General features: G+C 33.6%; 1 protein-coding gene across 2 annotated transcripts in view; it reads left to right on the top strand.

Moving 5' to 3' along the window:
- LOC123315486 (gamma-aminobutyric acid receptor subunit beta-like) overlaps positions 1–23191 on the top strand; it is a 44729-nt gene extending 21538 nt beyond the window's left edge. Inside the window, exons 3-9 of one of the 2 annotated variants that reach the window (XM_044901190.1) lie at positions 2723–2790; positions 8396–8622; positions 9773–9855; positions 13711–13848; positions 14476–14760; positions 19200–19336; positions 19468–23191. In XM_044901190.1, coding sequence (XP_044757125.1) covers positions 2723–2790; positions 8396–8622; positions 9773–9855; positions 13711–13848; positions 14476–14760; positions 19200–19336; positions 19468–19767 — 1238 coding nt within the window. In that variant the 3' untranslated portion in view covers positions 19768–23191. Of the gene's footprint in view, positions 1–675; positions 744–2722; positions 2791–8395; positions 8623–9772; positions 9856–13710; positions 13849–14475; positions 14761–19199; positions 19337–19467 lie in introns of both variants that reach the window. The other variant, XM_044901189.1, reaches the window with a different exon arrangement.
- Positions 23192–23363: the final 172 nt, after the last annotated feature.

The raw sequence follows: 23363 nt of genomic DNA, 5'->3' as shown, positions 1-23363 counted from the left end.
AATGCAAACGCAAAATCTACAGAACCAATCTATAATAGATGAAGTTTCTCGTTTTCAAAACATATTAAAAACGAGTGAACGATGGCTTGAATTCAAAATGGCTTCAGTGAGAACTGGAATAGTTGATAATTATAAATCTAACTGGCGTTACAAAATGGCGAATGCATCGGTTACTAATTGAGCTGTGGTGAAACTTATGGAAGAACGATGGCAGATTTCTAAGGTCAAGTGTTGGTTTCTTGGTTTTGATAATTCATTCATATATTTTCTGCCATTCTGGAGGGCATATAGGTATCTAATTCAATACCCACAGAAAATCTGTTGCAAATCAACAAAGGAACCGAAGTGCACAATTATTTTTTTTGTCGCACGTTAAAATCAAATGAAAGATTACTACAAATTCAATAAAATGAAAATAGAAATAGTTTATTCACTCATAAGAAGTATAAAGGTAAATTGATATGGGTAAAATGTATAAAATGACACAACTATAAAATACTTTTGTTGTATTTTTGAGTTAGAATGTCTTCTACTAGTGAGGGAAGAGGGAAATCTATTCCAATCTTCTGTTTAACGTTTACTGATTGGTAAAATTCCTACCTCCGATAATCCATAGAAAATCTTGCTAATGGCGGTCTGGGCTATAAACGCTATAACTTTCATTTTCGCTTCCAGGCCCTCCTGTAGAGGTGGGAGTTACGATGTACGTACTCAGTATCAGCTCGCTGTCGGAGGTCCAGATGGTATTTTTTTCAACACTGTTGATGTTTTTCATAGTGTTTTGCACTCAGCTATTTTTAAATACCTATTTTGCATGGAAAACACGAGGAGGTCAGGTCTATGTGGGGTCGAACCAGGGTATTCACTCATGCTTCACGTACTCTCATCTCCTGAATATTATGGTGAGCTTATGCAGAGTTACTAGGAACTAATACCTAGTAATATTTATCTCATAGGAAAATATTGAACAACTGCCTTTCTTAGGTATTTGTTCTTAGTAACTCTGCACAAAACTAACCATTAAATTAGGCAGGATAAATAATATGTAAAAATATTTCAGTATATCACGCAGAAATTTCAAAGAAAATATTCTCCGATAAAAAACACCTATTCATTTCACTACCAATTTAATCATTTTGACTACATATACAACTGAAGTTGTATGAAACAATCAAATACTGAGATTCTTACAAAAACTTTAATATGTAAAATTTCCAAGGCCAACCGACTGCTTTTATGAAAGTGAATGGTCTGAATGTATATTTTCCATGATCCATACATGACATTTATATAGGAACTTAAAAGCCCTTCTGTGGAATTCATTCCATTTTGAATACTCTAAGTTGTCCTTCCTCTCTTCTATCTCGGTAGATCTGACAGCATTCATTCGTGGATAAAATTGTACTTAGCTGCGTCCTTTTGACAACTATACTTTATTTCCTTTCATTCACGACGAACGTTTCATTTCCCTAAGTACGTATTAAAGACATGATCTTAGATTGAAATCCGATATTACCCAAAGGAAATGCATACAGAACTGGGAAAATTAATTTCCGGGTATTCTCTTTACTTCAAAGGATGTGGGCACGGAACTTAGCTTTTATTTTGCTGAAATTAACTCTCGGGCGAGGTTTTTGATTCATGGAAAACATACAGGATATACGAAAATATAACAAGAAGCCATGGAAATACTATTATCAGTTGGTTCTTCAGAAAATTCTTGGAAAAATGGGGTTCATTGATTCGGAAGTTTTGCGTCACATTTATAGATTATAATATTTCCAAGAAATGTCCCAAAACTTCTATTTTTTTGACTCCAAAAAAGATATTTGTTCTCATTCGGTTGGGAAAATGTGCAGACCACGATTATAAAAAAAATTTTGATCGATTTTACCTTAAGAATAACAACACTAACCCTGGAATTCATAAAACTTGATGGGGGAATCAACGCTTGATTGACGAATAGACGTCAATTTGTTTTCAATCTATAATTCAGTCGTGATCATTCAGAATATCATTTTCGCATCAAATTATGATGTTTTTACCTCCATTCAGTAATTCTCAATCACTTACTTCTTCAATATTTTCAGAAATGCAAAGGTTTCAGTCATTTCGTTTTAGAAATCGAGTGACTGTCACATCGTTGATTGGAAGATCAAAGTTTCATGAAACCCGTTGTAAATCTCGTATTTCTAGATCATTTTTCCTGTTTTAATTTATGGACAGGTCAAATTCCGAACTAATAAACTCGGCTTAGCTATTCTGAAATCGTTCTTTTACTTCTCATATTTCTATTTCTGAATTACTTTTTTAATTCCTTCCTCTTCAACATGAAGACTTCAACTAATAACAATTAGGTTATAGTTTCTCAAGAATTCTTAAGAAATTTCGAAAATAAAAACTCTTCGACTGAATGAAAACTAAAATAGATACGATTTCCTTCAAATTCCCTTTTATAATATACGTGTTGTAGTCACTCAATTACTCGACAACGACAACACTTTGAAATAATCATCTTTTATTCCTGTTCACGTAAATGGTGGTAAGTACGAAGCATTAGTGAATACACCTGCGGATGAAAGTCATCCAACGAATTATGGGATGATAAACCATCAGATGCGGACCATTCCATTTTCGATTTACAGACGACAAACCCAATTTGAATTTATTTTGGAACAACTAATTTCTCACAGCAGGCTTACTCATTTTCTAACTTTTCCAGGCCCGCCTGTCGAGGTGGGAGTCACCATGTACGTCCTCAGTATCAGCTCAGTCTCGGAGGTCATGATGGTACTTAAATTTTATAAATGGATGATGACTTTATCGATGTTTAGTATTTGTTAGCTGGGTACGACTCATTATACTCATCTTACACTATCCAATGAATGGGTCCTGCTGTGCCAGTAATGTATTTGTATGTGCATGTTGCGAATTTCCTGTGTACCTATTTGTAGTTAGTTCCTCTGTCCTTGTACGCTTTCATTGGCTTTATGTGATCTTGTATATTCTCTTCTATATTTATCGATAATGCTACTGTCCAGATCTTGGTCAATTCGACCTTTCCTTATCTACACATCCTATACTTTTGATTGATATTTAAGTCCCAATTTGACTATTTGTTACAACTACACAGATCAATTTGGTCCACTAATACATTTCAAATATAAAACTGATCTCAAATTAGCGAAAATTTGATAGAAAGAAAATTTAATACACATATTTTTCCCTACGAAACAGATATTCGGTGAATTGAGTATTTCACAGCAGATATAAAATTATGATTAATAGTAAGCTCAAGAATAATATAATATATAGTATAATATAATATAATAATTGATTAATGAAAGGATTTTAAAGTAAACAGGTAGAATAACGAAGGTGGTATACACATATTGCATGATTTCCCAATAAAGGAAAAATGCTATTCTTGTCTAGAAAATAAACGTGATCAAGCGGAAAAACCAGTTATGCAAATAGTGCTTTTCGCTCGTGAAAAGCAATTACGTTTTTCACGTACAAGGGACGAAATTTGCAATGCATAATACCAGTTGGTGTGCAACGAAATGAATTCGGTAACTAGCTATACTATATGGACGAAACCGTGAAGTTGGCTCTTTCATTAATTTTCCCTGATCAGTGCAAACGTCGAAAGTTGAATGTATAATGAAGAATTTTCGTGCATTTTAGATTCATTTTTCATGTCAGGAATGTAGGTTTTTATAATTATCAATTATTCCGATGCAACCACAACGTAAGGGAAGAGAAATCCAAGGGGGATATGGAAACGAATATTTTTAGTATGATGCCCGTTGTTTTCGATATTTTTTTCACATATTGAAATTTCATAGATATAAAAACTGATGAATTGATAATATTTTTTTATTTGGATATGAGGGACCTTTCTTCCATCTGATTTCTTTACGAAGTCAACCAGAAATATACGCTTTCCTTGGTGCATTCAGATATGTGTTGAATTCAACGCAAGAAATGTGTCAGTTCACCAAGATGGATTATTTTCATGGCAAAGTTAACCTCCTCTGCAGTTATCCGTATACGGTGAAAATATAACGTGCATTGCAGGTATCTAGCGTTATACAAGAATAAAGAGGACACTTGAATATATTGCAATTTATTGATTATTTCATTAGGTATTTGGGGCAATTCAACTTATAACACCCTAGGTACAAATTATACTCCATTCGTTCGTACAAACTAGGGACGACCTACTGACCCAATTTTATTATATTATGGCTATAATAAATTAGTTCAAAACTGTCTGTCCGTATAATTCGTAGATACTCCCAAATAATGAATTTCGGGTGTTCATATTCTTCGACCGAATTTAATCAGAAGCTGTATTATACGTGCGAATGGTTTTAGGCTTTTAATTAAACTCCGAAACCCATATAATTCTTCATTAGCATTTCCAACAGGCGAAATATAAGTATAAATATAAGGTCTAGACGAGGAAACAATTTGGTGGAAATGCCAATGAACTCACAGTAATCTTATCAACAGAAAAGGTTTCCTCACCTTTCACCAGATTGGTTCCCTGCTCTCTTTTTCTCTTCTTTTTCTCGACGATACGAAGGGGAAATAGATTTTTAGGAAACAACTTCGACTATATCCCACTGATTGATTTTTCTCGCGTACACCTTTTTATGGAAGAAAGTCTCTACTCTCATCTCGTCTTGAGCTAGTGAAAAAGTCGAAAGTCTTGGGAAATAACTGATGAGAGTACGACAGGTTTGCAAGTTGAACATCAAAAGAACAATCAACAATCCAATGAACCCCTTTCCTTTCTAGTACTCACCCCTATACTTATTTCAAATCCACCAAATCTTACATGACTAGATGACAACCTTATTCACAACACCAATGATTCTTTTAACCAAGGTAGGTATAATTAGTCAGTACCCAGCTACTACTTTAGTAATTTCATATAACACTTCTTACATTCTTCTTACATATCTTCTATCTCTATCTCGATGGATTGCGTGTGGCCTGTATATATGAATGCCTGTTCTGACAAATACTGAAATGAAAAAAATATTTGCCTGTAAATCATTCGCAGTCTTGAACACTAGGCTGTGTGCATGTCATTTCATATATGGAAAGAACGCTTTTGATGGTTAGACAGAAAATTCACGACTACGGATCTGACAACACATCGCTTCTCTTGAATGGGTGTGAACCAGTAGTCAGCCCTACTCAAGGACGAGGACCTAGCAGAGATAAGTAGTTGTTTGTTGCAGTAGATGCTTTATGATTGATTGCTTTAATTGATATTGCACTGAAAATCATTTACATTCATGTTTGAAGCATTTCGATTAGTATATTATTCCCTTCAAACGACACCAAAAAAAGATTTAACTCTAGTTTAGATAGCCTTACAGTATAGAATTAAAGAAATGGATCTTTTTATCAATGGCTTATTGCAGCCAAATATCCCAATTCAGAACTCAAAACTCAAATCCAATCACCAACGCAGGATGATTTAAAAGTATTTCTTTCGACAGAAGATAGAACTCATCGAAATATATCATTCCTCCAAAAATCACCCACATAAAACGTTAAAGATGGCGGAGCTATAATCCATCGAGGTCAAAAGCGATTCCATGAAATCTTGAGTACGGGTCTAACTTCCCATAACCATCACTTTGTAATGTTGAAGTTTCCAACTGCCTATTCTTGAGTGTTTTGTATAGATATAAATGTAAAATGGTTTTTTACCAGTTCTACCTTCTGTTCTGGAAGGATCACTTTTAAAAACATCCTGTAGTGTGTAGACTGTAATATGAAAATGCGTTTTCGAAATTTTCACGACAAAGTGTCTGCGAAAACTGTCAATACGAGAGAATAACAGGAAGCATGACTTGCAGCTTCCATACCAAGAAACTCCATCAATATATCGATTGAATATATGAGTATTTTCAACTTGAAGTCCCATTGAAGGTTAATGACTATTTGAAGCATCGAAATCGACTCTAAAGTTCGTATCAGCCTATCGATTATTCAACATTTTTTCTCATCTACTCTATCTACAGAGAATAACTCGATAGATTAGTTTCATGAAAATTTCCAGGGGTAGTATACATTGTGAGACATTGAGAATATGGAAGCTTGCTAGGTTCAATCATAGTTGTATTAAGATGCAAGTTAATAGGTCAATATCTGAGCTTAAATTGGTAATAACTTATTCATACCGAGCAAATTGAACATCTCGGTTAACGCCGTGGTTATGGAGAGAGCCGTTAGAATACATAATCAGAATTTCTAGGAACTCGAAATTAAGTTTCAACGAACAGAAAACTTGTTTCATATTCAATCAACTTTTGATAAAAATTCAGATCGTTATTAATAATAGTTCGTATGGATATGGAATACGTCACGAGTTGATGAAGGTCTTTCAGAATATGCTTTCTTTTCTCAGCTGGCACACTTCATTCTTTTAGTGGTTTCCGAATTCAAGTGTGTTCTATAACATAATCATATTCATCATAAAAAAGAAGTGCAAATTTTTTAATTACCGTTGATTCGGGTGACTTGGGACGATTTTGAAATTCAACTTGTCATATTTCAAAAACGGTGACCTATTTTCATGTGAGAAAGAGGTTCAAATATGCTGAATGATTCAGACTATTGATTAGGATAATTACCATGCTTCAGAATTCGGATATATATAAATTAAAAAAATATATATACTTGCCCCAAGTCACCCACCGAGTTGGGAGGCTTGGGAAACAAGTAAAAATACATTGATTTCTCAACTCTCAAATGAAATAGGTGACTTGGGACGGCGTATAGTTTTGAAATATTAGAATTTGTGATTATATAGTTGAAATTCGGTAAGGAAATTAAATGATAAACCCCTATTACAGAGAAAGTAAATATATTGCAACTCGAATGTAAAAAAAACTAAATAAAACAAGTGAACTTTGAGATCTTTCATTCTTTGGTGATTTCTTTGTGGAAATAACGTAAATAATAATATCCTGCGAAAAATCGGCATATTTCCTGCTGCCAATGCGCCGCTTGTATCTATTCGGCTTTGTCCCAAGTCACCCTATGAAAACAAAATAAATGAATGAGATCCATGTTGCCGTTTGATCTGTAAATAATTTCGTTTCATGACATATCTAATATCCCAATATCCCACGTATACAGAAAAAAAATTACACATGCACAAAGTGAAACACATGTACAGGACACTAGAATGTATAAGGGCCATAAAAAAACGCGCTTTTACTCTCCTGAATTCATTAGTTTTTCCTGTCAATTCAAACGATCTGGTCACGGCAAACTCAACAGGAATTAATTGTTAAACTAACCGAAGAGACGCTACATTATCTTATAAGATGTTATCTTTCACAAAATGAGGATGAGTTTGATAAAAACCTCTCTCGGTTGTATGTGGAAAGAAACAAAAATTGTAATTATGTAGTTCATTTCAAAAATCATGTTATAGGTAGGTCAAATTTTGATTTTGGAGGTTATGGAGGTTATTGAAAATAAAATTGTGATGTCTGGGTGGGTAAAATTCACTGGAGTGAAATTTAAGCTCGTTTTTTATTAAATTGAATAATTTGCATCTCTTCTTATAGACAGCAGGATATCCCACAGCTTATTTCACACATGAAACCTTAAACCTTTGCTCTGTAAATCACTTGAAAGGTTTATTAGGAGTCTGAGATATTCATTGGCTACCAAGTTCATGTGGCTTAATACAATTACACTCTTTTTGTAGGTTTATACGAACAATCGATTTTAATTTTTCTTGACATTGTTGGGATCCAGTTACAATTTAACAAAAAGTTATTGCATTCTTCAAAACAAAGGAGACAACTGTGATCACAGTGAATCACTAATGAAACGTTTTTGTTAATGAGTTAATTATATTTTCTACTCTATTTGAGAGATGCTCTTAGAAGTGAAGCGAAACAGTTAAGCATCCCTATTGTCTGCAGTATTGAAAATTTTTCCTTAAAAGTAGCTAGATCTTGTAGTTTTTTAGTGATTTGAGTTGAAAAAAGGATTTAATACTGTAATGTTAGTGAAGCTCAAGTCTCATTTCATGAAAGAAGTATTGGATATTGGTTCTTACTTTCATTGAATGAAACTTCTGTGAAAAGATGTTTTGATAAGCATCTCTTTACATTAATTTATTATATAATAGATGGACAATGTTGAAGGTTATCACTCTCAACGAAAGAAACTAGAGTTGCTAGAGTGTAAAAGCACAATAATGTAGAATGCAAGCATGTTTTCACTATCGAAAAGTTCATAAACTTGCTTTTTTCGTTTTTCCTTTGAATGTTTCATTCTTCTCCAGTAGTCACTAGACTTTTAATACCTGCAATAACGGAATTCTCAGTGCTTTCGATTTATGTTTCAGGATTTCACTTTAGATTTTTACTTTCGCCAGTTCTGGACGGATCCTCGGCTCGCCTTCAGAAAACAGGCGGGCGTCGAGACGCTGTCCGTCGGTTCCGAATTCATCAAGAACATCTGGGTTCCCGACACCTTCTTCGTAAACGAGAAAAAATCCTATTTTCACGTGGCCACTACGTCCAACGAGTTCATTCGTATTCATCATTCCGGATCGATCACAAGGAGCATTCGGTGAGCGTTCCTCTTCTAAACCACATTTTTTTGACGTTACCGGCGACGTCCGCCCTTTGAGCGCAATTTAAGAGGATGATCGTGTTTGAAGAGAAACGTAAATATTTACGTGGCAGGTTCGTTCAATTTCGGGAAATATGAGCCGTTAGATTTTCTGAGCAGATTCATATTGGTCTCAGATGATACGTGAATAAATAAAGGAAACGGAACCATTATAGAGAGTTCTTCAATACTCACTGCAGTTCTCAAGAAGTTACATGATTTTCCATCTTCGTTATTTCAATCAAAGAAATTCAATTTCGTTAAAATTTTCCATACGTTGATAGTCTTTCATGTTAATAATAATTGTTACCGGAATTACTTTTTTTGTTCTACACTGCATCTACCAAAATATAAGATAAAACAATTTTTGAATTGAGTGCATACAGGGTGTCCCAAAACTAGTGGATCAAACGTCACAACACGATAGAGTAGATCAAATACTATCGAATGACCCCAACATTAGTTGAGCGAAAATGTACCGTTTCTGAAAAAACCTAACCTATTTTCTTAATCACAAGGCCAATTTGTGATTAAGGATAGCGTTTTTCTCCCATATTATCACCCCTATAGAGAGAGTTTAATCTGTGTAATAAAAATCATGTAGAAAAAACAGTGGTTTCAATTTACATTTACTTAGGTTATCGATTAACTACTTGAAATAATTTCAATTACGGCAGATAAAACAATAATCTTAGTTCAATATAATTTGAAATCGATATCTTTTTTCACAAACTGGCCCTGTGATTAAGAAAAATATTTCGAAAATCGGCAACTTTAGGTATTTTAAAAAAATTCTGATTATTTTGGAAACGGTACATTTTCGTTGAACTAATGTTGGTGTCATTCGATAATATTTGCTCTACTCTTTCGGGGCGTGACGTTTGATTCACTACTTTTGGGACACCCTGTATTTGTCTCATGTTTCTTCACAAAATATCTATAATTTCATCAGTCTCAACACAATCTAAGGGTCTTAGATTTTGAACCTCGAAATTACTCCCAATAGATAATTTCAGATGTCACTGATGCATTAAGATGAATACAGTTTACTTTTTAATGCGAAAATATGTATGTTATGATTTTATTAATAGAAAAACTTGATTTTCAGATTAACCATCACAGCATCATGTCCCATGAACCTACAGTATTTTCCCATGGATCGGCAACTATGTCAAATAGAAATAGAAAGTTGTGAGTACAATAATCAAAGATCAGAAATATGAATTTTCATGTCATTTTGATTAATTGAAAATATTTTTTATTTTATTGAAGGCAGTATTTATGCCCAGCATTCTTACTGGATCTAAACACTCACAAATACACAAATATTTTCTGTGACTCTACTACAATTCGACTCCAAAACCTGTTCGTTAATTATTCACTTTCGTTTTGTTTATAATCTTTCCTTTGAAGGTTTAATTCTCTTATATTCTCTGTAAATTGAATTAGATTCGGGCAAAGAAATACTCTTATAATCTATACAAGGTGACCTTCAGACTTGTACATAACTTTTAACTTCAACAGTAGAATCTAGAGTCCACAAGAAACACTTTTCCCCAATTTATCAAATTTCATTTTCTTTGGATCTCAGGAATCTTCTATTGAAATATATGTACAAGACAAAGACTCACCGGATAATAATATCCGACAATATTTTGAATAAATTAGTTTTTTCACAAAACAACTACCTATTTTAAAAAAAATTGCATTCAAATTCGGCAACATCGTCTAATTTTGTACAAAAATCGTCAAATGAAAAATAACATGATGAAAATGAGTGCTGCATCCGTATGCATACCTGTATATTTAACCGAGGCTTAAGATTTCCGTTTTTTTTTTGTTCAAAGTACTTAATGTTTTCACACTGCAATGAAATAATTCATTTCTTCGTAATTTGTTTTTGGAAAAAATCTAAGAAGAGTATCTAAGAAGAAAGTGGAAATTTATAGAAAAAAGATCATCATTCAATGATACCCGTAATATCTAGTTGTACTCTACACAAATTTCTAGATATCCATTTCTCTTCATTACATTTTGCCGACAGGATGAGTCTTTGACTGGTACAAATATTTCAACAGTAGATTTTTGAGGTCAAAAGGACACATTTTTCTTTCTCTTTTTTTCCGATTAGACCCTGATAAAAGGAAATCGGCATTTTAAATTTTCATAATGAGTTGTGCCACCCCTCGAAAAATAAAATTAGCTTCAGAATAACAAGCTTAATCTATGACACTACACATCTATGGATCTTTTAATCAGAGCTGCTTTCAGCCCATGTACCCAATTTTCCGATTATCGCAAATGTTTTTTAACATCAATTTACTCGAAAACGGCGCATTATACAAGAAAATATGAAAATACTTTTATTTTACAAAACGTTCAAATATTCATTAGATAGCGTCCAACTTAGTTTCAGAGTCGGGTTTTTTAAATCTTTGGTGTTTTTAGGTACTATATTCCGAAACTCATTTCATTCGATAAAACGGTATATAAAACATCATTTTTTTATGGTTTTTCAACAGCCTGTATCTTTTAAACAGAGTAGATTCAGAAAAAATGGATCAGGAAAATAGTGTGCCTTTTGACCTCAAGAATCTACTGTTAAAATATTTGTACGAGTCAAAGACTCACCCTGTATGTATTCTGTGTGGGACGTAGGTGTAGGAACTCTCCTTGATGTCTGCCAAAAAAATCGTAACCACTCCATCTTATTCGATTAAAACATCTATAACTAGACTACCCAAACGATAAAATATTATGGGTTCTTCCTGAATAATTTCCGACCCCATAAAATACTTGCAGCGATTTCACCTTTTTCTAAAATTATCAACGGCCAATTCAGGCCATAATCTAAAGCTCGCCTGCTAATTCAGTGTTATCGGCATCGACTTTAAATCACTATTAGGACATAATCGATTCAGTGGGTTCGTAACAGCCCCGAATACGTCGAAAAATATATGAACCGAATATTTCCATAACTTCGTAATGTATCACTGCCATTTCATGACATCCTCCATTATATCGTTCGTGCATTTCCGCTATATTTCATAGGGCTATCATGTCATACGGAGAGTAATTGCGGTGGAACTAAAGCAGTGGCCATATGGGTGTATGGGAATGTTCAAAATCCTACTTGGTATGGTGGCTGCTAAGCTGATCGATTCACAGAGTGCAGAAAGAAGTATTTTATGTCCTCGAATAAAGCATTCAGAAAATCAGAAGACTTCTCTTCAGAATCATTCCATATAAATCTGATAATTTTTTTAAATTCACTTATCACCGGTGATATAAGCTTGATGACTAAGCACTCATTTCATTTTTCAATCGAATATTCTGATTTGAAAATCTAGATTATACTTCCTTCGTCGAATAAATAACATACACAGGCATTCAATAATTGATTTTCAATTGGCATATTTTCAATTCAGTATCAGCTTGAAATATTGGGGTTTTTCCATTGTAGCAAATGTGGAATATGTGAAAGCATGTGGTATTTTCCTAATTTTAGGTTTATTTTTTTATTTGATGTACTTGTTTAGGAATGGCAATGCCAGACTTCACTATATCATTTTAATTATTATTGATGTTTCCACAGTGATTTTCATTTGCATATTACTTATGATTTTCAGTTATCAAAAACGATTTGTAATTATTAAAAACGATTTATCATTATCATCATCAATATCATTATTATCATCTATTATTACTGCATTTTTCTCTATCAAGGAACTTTTATTATTATCTATATTCTTTTTATGTATTGGTTCCAAGAGAAAAATTCAATGCCTCACCAGTTTTAAATTTCTGTAAATGATAAACAAGGTGTTTCACGAGTGAATGCAGCTCATCTAAGCCTTTCAGGAAAGTTGCTTCTTCTGTACTTTAGGCCATTAGTGAGTGTGCTTGCTCTACAGTATGGAGAAGTTCGTATTGCTCAGAAAATATGGATTTTATGTTACATTTTTCAAATATTATTTTTAGGTAGCGTAGGTACTGAACACTTGCTGTAAGTTGATGATTCAGAATGATTAAAAATTGAAAACAGAGCTTTCATTAATTAAAATCTCGGCAGGTAACATTGAAAATTAAAACTAAATGATTGAAAACAGGACTGTATTCTCAAAAATGGACCTGAAATATGATTCCGTTCGTTCGTTGCCATTCGAAGTGAAAATTGAAAAATGATTGAAAAAAAATTCCGAAAACAAAACTTCTTCAACTGATCCAGAAAATATAGATTTTGGATAATCGAAAAATAAATTCAATATTTTGAGTTTTGTCCTGATAGTCTGCGAATAGCCAGTGCCATCTCGAAGGGCTATTGGAAGTTGACGAGCCCACAAATCTTCATCAAAATCGGACTACCCGTTCTCAAGTTACGGATATCGAAAATTACAAGCCGAAATCCATGAATCATCCTGTATCACCCAATATAACGGCCTTTGAGTAGAAAAGGAGCAACTCTTCTGAAAGGCCTGAAATGACCCTCATTCAACACTAGGTTGTGACCAACCGCTCCTGAAACACCCTGTACAACGACTACAAATTTCTCACATGCCAACCAATCCCAGATCCTAGACGTAGCGTAGGCGTCGATTCAGGATGAAAAACATTTGAAAATAAGTCATATGTGGCTTGTTTCATTATTTCGATAATTAAACTGTTTATGTTGATTGAAGAAATTTTGTTTCGCGAAATTTTTATCATATATTTCGAAGGAAACTGTTGTAGTGTCCACTATGTATATGTTCAACGTAATTTTTTAATAGCTACAAGAAACTTTATTCGGTTTCTCTTGAAAAATGCTTATCGCTCTTTGTAATTTATCTAGTTATGCAGAGTTTATGCAGTAGGTTAATGAGAGTTCGATTTTAAAGCATAGATCGAGAAAGATAACTTTAAAAAAAAACTTAAGAAGTTCAAAAAAATAACATCGACTCTGTCTGATAAGAGATTCAAATTTAAAATAGACACACAAAAAATAAATCATATTTCAAAACCAGCAGTTTTCGAATCATAATTTTATTAATCGAAGTTTGTTTGCAGTCGGCTATACCATGAGAGACATCCGATATAAATGGAACGAGGGACCTAACTCCGTGGGTGTCTCCAATGAAGTGTCTTTGCCGCAATTCAAAGTTCTAGGGCACAAACAAAGAGATTCAGAAATCAGCCTTACAACAGGTGAGACGTCAAATATGTAGGTACATAATAGAGGAACGTATTGAACTTGAACAATATCAAGATATATTTTAGAATGAACTTCGATAGTTTGAAATGCTGTTTGAAGGTTCTGTAAGATAGATAGATAGATAGATCTAAAACGTTGATTGATCATATTTCTACACAGGACACAGTATGGTTGAAATTCGAACCATTAATATCCAGAAAATGATTGTTGTGTTGGTACAGATAATTATTTTCTATTTGGCTATCTATTTTTTTCATTTGATAGCATTATTCTTACATTTGTCCCTCAAATTTTTCCTGAGTTGAGATTTCAGGGTCGTATTCAGGGATAATTCATGTATCAATCCTTTGTGTCAGTGCTTCTGCTTGTAATTACTGATTTCCACAAAGAAGTTTCAAATGTCATGTTCTCGAACTTTTTTTTATGCGAGTTGATTTGATTCAACGATCAAATCGAGTATACCTTATACCTTTAATAACAGTGGAATTACCCATATATTATATTTTTCCATTTACGGAAAAATGCCAGTAAAGCGAAGGAAAACATAATTGGGTACATAGTTGTTTATAAGTTGGCAATTCGAAGCCAGAACTCGTTGTCATTTATATCCCCGTTCACAGGAAACTATTCCCGACTGGCCTGTGAAATCCAATTCGTGCGCTCGATGGGCTACTACCTCATCCAGATCTATATTCCTTCGGGACTAATCGTCATCATCTCCTGGGTCAGCTTCTGGCTGAACCGGACAGCCACACCGGCTCGTGTACAGTTGGGTGTCACCACCGTTCTCACGATGACCACGCTGATGTCTTCGACGAATGCAGCACTGCCCAAGATATCGTACGTTAAATCGATTGACGTCTACTTGGGGACTTGTTTTATTATGGTTTTCGCTAGCTTATTAGGTAAGTAAGGGAAATATTCATTTACTAGCTTCCACCCACGGCTTCGACAGCCAACAATTTTTCAAAACTTGAAAATTTCGTACGATATATTAAGTATTGGCTGTTTCGGATCAGAATACAAACAGAAATGTGGCCTTGGTGTGCCTGAAACCAAAGACCTTCAGATCAGACTTCGACGTTTATAAATTTCGATGAAGGCACTGGAAATTTTTAAATAAACTCAAGTTATGTTGAAAATCCCTTTTATCGGCCACAAAACAACATCCTGATAGGAGATGTCTCAAGTTTCTCGTCACACGAAAGGGCAACTTAAGCAGAAACGCGAAAAAAATCACATGGTGCTAAATCTGGCTAAACCATAATTCAAAATTCTTGGTTGAAATTGGTGCACGTATTCCATTCAGACTGCCTTGTTCCTCACATTCTAATTAAGGAAAGAGTTAGACCATAAGGTTTCATGCGACTTCAGTCTTGGAATAGTATTATGTGGAATATAGGACAGAATTGGATATGAGTCGGGAAAGGAGTGAAACTTATTCCAAGAATTCATAACTGCAGTCTGTCAACGAATATGGGGCGGTACAATTTTTGAAAGAACCGGTAACCATTGAATAGGTGAAAATCTAATAGTTCCAGTTATGATTTTCATAGAAACATTTAGCTGTGCTTCAATTTTTGCGCATGAGCACTATTAACCCAAACGGGGCAATAATATTCATCGGCCGAAAAAACCAAAGCTAGGGCTGCCATTCGATAAGTAGGTGCATCAGCACCAATGAGGTACCAGTTAGTTGATGCAGGATTTCATTCCTAGTTTTCATCTCCTGACGCAAATTTTCCAAATCAGCTTCGACATTCAGCTAGGAATACCGCTTAACTCCTAGATATTTTGGATTGAAGTTATGTTCCAAAAAAACAATTACCGAAAACTACGCTCTATTTTCTATATTTTTTATGATTATTCAAATGGAAACACGAAACCTCGGTTTTATTTGGGTTAGGACGCAAACGCCACTCGAAGAAGTAATTCCTCCAAATTTTTAAATCTCTAGATAGATTATTCTCTATGCATCTAAATTCAGAATGAGGGAATGCAAGAGCCAATATCATCAGCGTATATAAAGTTCTCAGAAGAAGTAGTAGGCATATCACAAAGATGTATATTGAAAAGAAGAGGTGCTTAAACTGATCCTTGTGGAAGGCCGTTAATCAAAGTTTCGAAATTACCAATATTATCATCAACAAAAACATGATTGGTAGTTGATGGTCTCTATACCCAACATAAAAAAAAATTTGATTCGTCAATAGCGGCGATAATTTAATAAATTATACAGGGTGAGACTTTGACTCGTACAAATACTTCAACAGTAGATTCTTGAGGTCAAAAGAAACACTTTTTTTCCAGCCATTTTAAGTTTTCATAATGAGCTCACCCCTGGAAAAACAAAATTACCCGCAGAATAACTAGCTAAAACTACCCAATTCTTCAAATTTTTACAGATACTTTCAATTTTTGAACATCAAATTACTCGAAAACGGCACATTATGTGAGAAAATGTAAAGAATACTTTTATTTTACACAACGTTCAAATATTCATTGGATAGCGTCCAGCTTAGTTTCAACAGTTGGGTTCTTTGAATTTTCGGTATTTTTATGGTACGTAGTGATCATAATGAGAAAATTGGAAGACGTGGGTGATACCTTGTGTTCGAAAAAGATACATCAAATAAATAAGAAACCATATTCCGAAACTCATTTCATTCGAGAAAACTTTTGTGAGATAGAACTAAAAATATAATTTTTCATGGTTTTTTAACAGCCTGTATCTTTTAAACCAAGCCGATTCGGAAAAAATGGTAAAGGAAAAAAGTACTTCTTTTGACCTCAAGAATCTACTGTTAAAACATTTGTTCGAGTCAAAGACTCGCCCTGTATAATAATAATTTCCCGACAACTTTTATTTGCGTATGCAATACAATGAAAATGACAGAAGCTCTGACATGTCCAAAGCTGCTTGGCTGCCAGAAAAAAATCCCAATATTTCTCATAGATTCCAAGCAATTTGGCAGCCGTTAAAAAAATTGTGTTTTCAAAATAACAATGAAAAAACAAAACGGACTATTTATTACGCTTAATGATAAATTATACATTCGCCCATGGAATCGAAAATCCATTTTCCTCAAGAGTTAGAAGATTTACTCTAAAATATATTCTTCAAATTGAATTCAGTTCATGCTTCTTCCCAGTATGTTCAGGATAACTGTCTCAGATCATCATTAAGATCAAAGAGTACCAACTCTTTGCTAAGATTGACTATATCATGTTTGTGGGTATTCTCGAGAAAGGCTGTGTTCAGAAAAGGTTTCAGTTATTTCCGAATTGTCAAACCCTTAATTATTATCTAAATTTTTTGCAGCATAAAATCGAAAAGTAACGTTCTAACCGCATCTTGTCGTGCCAATCAGATTCCAAGGGAACCAACCTCTAATTGATTTTAAATTTCAAAGTCCGATCGGATAAGGTGTCCCCAAATTCATATCCATTATTCTCCACTCGGGACCGAGCCAATTGAGCTGATGTGATTAAAAAAGTTCATCGAGGCGAAATCCGGTCCGATAGGTTCCAGAGTAATAACATAAATTCACCGTCCCATCCTACATCTATTCCCGAAATGCGTTTTTCACTGCATCAAATTCGACTTAATAACACTCCAAGGCAATCTTGAGGGCTCCGAGATTCGATGGGAGCAAAGTAACGAAATAAACATCCATTCAGACAGTGAATTCACCGTTGAGATAAGTGGTCCAGATTTCTGCGGAGAGACACTTGTTACTGGGTGTCGGGGAGATTCGGACTAATTCTTCGTCTCGAACCCTATTTTCACCAATTTTTTTTTCCGGGGATGCTCGTCGTTTTTTTTTCACATCACTGAACTGTAACACTGGAGAGTTCCGTCGCCTGTAATTTTCAGACGCTTGACTATAGAGTGCGTGTCGCATTGAGATAGGAACAGAGGCTTTTTCAGTTCGAAAGAATGTAATCTTAATTTTGGTGAACACTTGAATAAATTAATTCTGTTTTCGAGGAGAATAGAGGGTGGTTGCATATATTTCGACGGCTTTCCATAAAAAGTATCATCAGGCTCTTCAGAGCTAACCACTTAGGTTTATATTGTTTGAGCAGTTACATTTCACTCACCGCTACGCTATCTATACAAGACTCCAATTCAAGCATTTGTATCATATTTAGATTTAAGATAATTTTTCAGGGAGATACTCGTGTCGAAAGAGTTGCTCTTTCAGAATATGTATCACATTTCCTTCTTCGGTTACCTTTATTGAGAGGTAAACGACTCGAAAGCTGACCTACGAAAAATCCTGAAAAAGATGGGTTCAGTTAAAAATACGTCAAGACCGAACGGTTGCATCAAGATGGATGAAAATCTCAGATTAATTACTAGAAGAGTTGCACCTTCAGAATATGTATCACATTTCCAGCTACGGTTACCTTTTATGAGAGATAAACCACTCGAAAGCTGACCTTCGAAAATCTTGAAAAAGATGGGTTAAGTTAAAATTTCGTCAAGACCAAACGGTTACACCTAGATGGATGAAATTTTCAGATTTATCACTAGAAGAGTTTCTCTTTCTGAATATGTATCACATTTTCATCTACGGTTACTTCTATTGAGAGATAAACGATGAACGACTCGAAATCTGACCTTCGAAATATCCTGAAAAAGCTGGGTTCAGTTAAAAATTCGTCAAGACCGTCTAGGTTGCACCTAGATGGATCAAATTATCAGATTTATCACTAGAACAGTTACTCTTTCAGAATATGTATCACATTTCCATCTACGGTTACTTTTATTGAAAGATAAACCACTCGAAAGCTGTCCTTCGAAAAATCCCGAAAAAGTAGAGGTCAGTTAAAAATTCGTCAAGACCGAACGGTTGCACCAAGGTCGATGAAGTTTCCAGACTTATTACTACAACAGTTCCTCTTTTAGAACTTGTGCGACATAAAAAAAAAGTTACTAAGTAGTTTTCTTCCAAACATATAGCTTATATTACGATTATAAAGAGAATGCCACTGAAATTCAGGCTCTCCATATTTCTTGCACGAAATATCCTGCATGCAGAAATTACTTTCTCAAGAAGCGAACATCAGAATGCATTACAGGGTAGTTAGGTATTTCATTAGAAAGCTATTAGCTGCGGACATCTTGCGGATAGTTAATAGGATTATCCCTTAGCTTGGAAACTTGGCGGTGAATTGATGCGACTAAATGAAACGTATTTTTCGCTGCAGACTTCTAGAACTTTTCTCCACTCGAAGTAATTCATATCCGTAATTAAAATTAGAATATCTAAAACCATAATTTTTCGGTGCACATGAAACTTTCCTCATAGTCTAATATAATTAATTTTTCTTCCAGAATACGCAACAGTTGGCTACTTAGCAAAAAGAATACAAATGCGAATGAATCGTTTCATGGCGATTCAAAAAATGCTTGAGCAGAAGAAATTCGTCAACGGTGGTCAGGACGCCCCTGGACATGCCCCAAAACAAGCAGTGAGTCTTTTATATAAACTAAAATTAGTAGGTCACGAGATCCATCCTTACAAAAAAAACATATTGAAGTGAAATTGAATACCTAGTCCAAAAACAGTATTTGACGGTTTTGAGTGAATTTCATGTTTCAGGAGGTACGTTACAAAGTACATGACCCAAAAGCGCACAGTAAAGGAGGTACTCTGGAGAGCAAAGTTAACTGCTCCAGATCCCACAGCGCGCCCGACGAGGAGTTGGGTCTTCCCCATCATATCCTGAAGCCGGGTAAGGAAATCAACAAACTTTACGGGACTACACCATCAGATATCGACAAGTATTCCCGAATAGTTTTTCCCGTCTGTTTTGTTTGTTTCAACCTCATGTACTGGATCATCTATCTACACATCTCAGACGTAGTGGCAGATGATTTGGTTCTTCTAGGATCAGAATGAATTCAATATTATGTTCTTATTTGTGGAAAAAACTATTTTATTTTTACTACTCAATTTTACATATTATTTGCAACGTGATCTAACTGCAACTGTATAGGATTGATCTAAAGTAAAATTGGAAACTTTTTTTGCAATAACGAATTCCCAAACGAATATATAAAAAAATCATTGCAAATTTTTAGTTCATTACGAATAATTACAGAAATTTGAATTGCTTTTATCCATAATTTCATTTGATTTTTTGAGAAATTAAGACCAGTTGATTCCAATACATTTTGATTCGCCCCTTGTTTCGACAGATTTTCTACACCCTTTATATTCAGATAATTCAATAGTTATCGGAACACTGCCAAAATAAAAATCAGATGAATCTGCAGTTTAATAGATGATTCAATGATTCATAGTCTGATTATGAACCTTGGGGATAGGAAAATGTAAGCCTTGGATGAATAAGGAAATCAGAAAGTTATGGATAGGATAGTAAGTAAATTATTTTACTGCTAATTCACTCTACAGTTGCAGCTAATTTCGTAACAAATTTTCGAAATAATGCTAATGCTGATGTATTATATCACATAATAACCCAAAGAATTTGTAGAATTAACAATGGAATTGAAAAATGAATTCTTTTTCAACTTTTATTGTGCGAATACAAATATCAAACAGAATGATATTATATTTTTCTCAAAATGAAACAATTTCAACGCAAACAAATATCAAAACATGAGATAAGTTATTTTTCGGAGCATATGAAATTTAACCGTAATAAATATTTCGAAAGGTAGGTAATATTCAGATCTTTTACACCAACATACCCTTATTCACATTATAAATTAGTTGTAGCAAATATCAAAGTTCGCACAGACGATAACTATACAAACATCAAGTGCACAATTCAAAAATTTTTCTCTCAATTTATTTGAAAATAATAAAAGGTTGTGAAAAATTCTGACTACATCCAATTTTATGGTAACTTTCATATTCTTATTCACTGGAACTGAGATATGGATAATCTCGAAATCAATTCATAGGTGAATATAAGTTGTTCAGCAATTAGATGTATTCAGAATAATCTTCTTTATAAACGTACTAATCGTTCAGTACACATTAAAATTTATAACTGAAGGTTTTATTAGAAAAAAACTTTCATCTGAGACAATGAATATTGAATTGAAATGACAACAAAAATAATGCTCAAACATATATTTATTAAATGTTCCTCTGTTTGGAAGTTATTTCCATTAGTAAATCTTAATTCATTTTCATTGATGATCGGTTAAAATAACTCAATTGCAGTCAAATAAAATATCGTTTACTTTCGTTTATTCTTCATATAAACAAGAGTACGAAGACGATCAAAAGTAAGCAATGTCTCCAGATTTTCCTTAAGTTTTTTTTGACTAGTATCAATTTTCTATATTTAATAATCGAATGTTCAGTAGAAATACTTCTATTGAAACACGTTTGACCATCTTCAAGATACTCAAAAATCTTCTTTATAACGAAGTTACACTAACCCAAATTGGGTACCGAACATAAAATGACATTTCGAAAGACTATAAACATATATGTGAAAAAAAATGTATGAAATGGACGTTGGAGTGTACAGGTAGTAGAAAATTGCATAAATATTCAGCGTGGTTAGGAAATAAATCAATTTGCTGGTCATAAATGATTTTCTAATCTTTTTTCATATCTATCTTTTGTTGTTGATTGGTTATAGTTATAGAATATAGTTTATTGTGGATCTGCGAAAATGAATGAATCTGAGCATTAGTGATTTCGATATTCATAGAGAGTGGAGAAATATTAAGTCAGATTAATTTGCAACTATTCCATGATTGATGCAAGTCATCAGATTCTTTCATAATTGCGGTTTCTGATGTTTATTTAATGTTACGACCTGTTTATATTGTATTTTCAGATTTATATCATGTAATATTGAGATTAATTTCTTCAAATACAGACTTTTAATCCTGTTGCATACTTTTATAGTTTATATTTATGAAACGATAAGTTTTCGTAAACTGTTTGTACATATTGTATTTTTTTAAAATACCCCACTTCAGCACTTGCTTTTTCCAATAAACTTTTAAAATTTTCGAGCACGAACCAGCCTGAATCAAAAACAGACTGAGCTCTTTCAATAATTGGTTGAAATGGTAGCCAATTTTCCAAAATAATTTGAATTATCTAATACCAGCTCAAAAATATATTCATCTCAATTCTCCTTCTAATTATTGATTCAGCTCATCTGTGTGAAATATGCAATATGATGCAATATAATGATAAGTGTACTTTATTAGAAAGTTAGTTATACATAGCGAACTTATATATAGATAGGTAATGACTGTACATATATACCTGCTATGAAATAAGTATAATAGAATCACCATAACTACTCACCTTTGAAACTTAAAATGGGCACACCACAAATCAAAATATTATACCCGTTCAACTATTATGAACCACGAAAATTGTTTTTCACTATACTTACTCGGAATTAGAACCAACTTCATAATGAATTCTGACTACATTTCTCACACAAGATTAAGTCGATTATTTCAATTGTTCTTCAGTTTCGATCAAAAGATGGACTAGAAAAAGGTCTGGTATGAAGAACAAAAATGTCGAGCTCCCTATAGTAGAAATGATATTCATTAACATGCACTCATTATATTCCTTATACCTTATAATACCTACCATTCATATTATGGATTCATAACGGATTCAATCAGGTTATCTATGGATTTAATATAATTTGACGTATTTTCATTCAAAGTATGTTACTTGATTTTTCATGCAACATATAACCCCATAAAATTACATAAAACAGGAGCCGATATTTTAGTTCTTCAATTAAGTGTTGGAAAAAATTATAAATTCAACTATATACAAGCAGAGTGTATTAAGAATTGTGGGTGAAAAAAATATTATAATTCCATTCATCATTTGCAGGGTTCATTTATCATGAAAAGTAGAGTTTATTTCAATAGTTATATGATATCATTGTAATGAGCAATAGGGGCAACAAATTATCACCTGCCTCCTTAATTTCGATAGAATTTTTCGTCGGATAAATACCTGAAAAACATGAAAATTCATCTTTTTCATAGTATGTACCTACTGATATTCCCGGCGAATTCAACTGATAAAGTTCATAAAAGTCTGCTGAAAACATAGCCTAAGGGCTCAAAATTGCTATGCTTTCATCCAACTTTTGGATCAGTTTGTGCACCTATTGTTCATGGTCATAATATTCTAAATAAATATAAATTATACCTACTTAGTGCACACATTCTGAAGGGAAGAAGCAAGATAATGTAGGCAAAAATTCTGGGGGGTTAGTATGTTGTTCCAAGGAAATGTGCATTGCGTAAACATATATAATTTGTCGTTTTTATTTTAATAAAAAAATCAAACGTGTTTGGATTTTATTCGATTCTCTTCCGATCCGACCCAATTTTTGAAATAAATATATCTACTCCAAAGATTATAGAGTAACCTTACTCTATAATCATTGAATGAAAATTTGCTGTGTAAAGGGACAATGATTCAGAAATTAATTTTGCTTTCAAAACTATTCTGTATTCATT

The sequence above is a fragment of the Coccinella septempunctata genome, chromosome 6 (genome assembly GCF_907165205.1).
Source record: "Coccinella septempunctata chromosome 6, icCocSept1.1, whole genome shotgun sequence".
Classification (NCBI taxonomy): domain Eukaryota; kingdom Metazoa; phylum Arthropoda; class Insecta; order Coleoptera; family Coccinellidae; genus Coccinella; species Coccinella septempunctata.
This window is presented reverse-complemented; position numbering and strand designations above follow the sequence as displayed.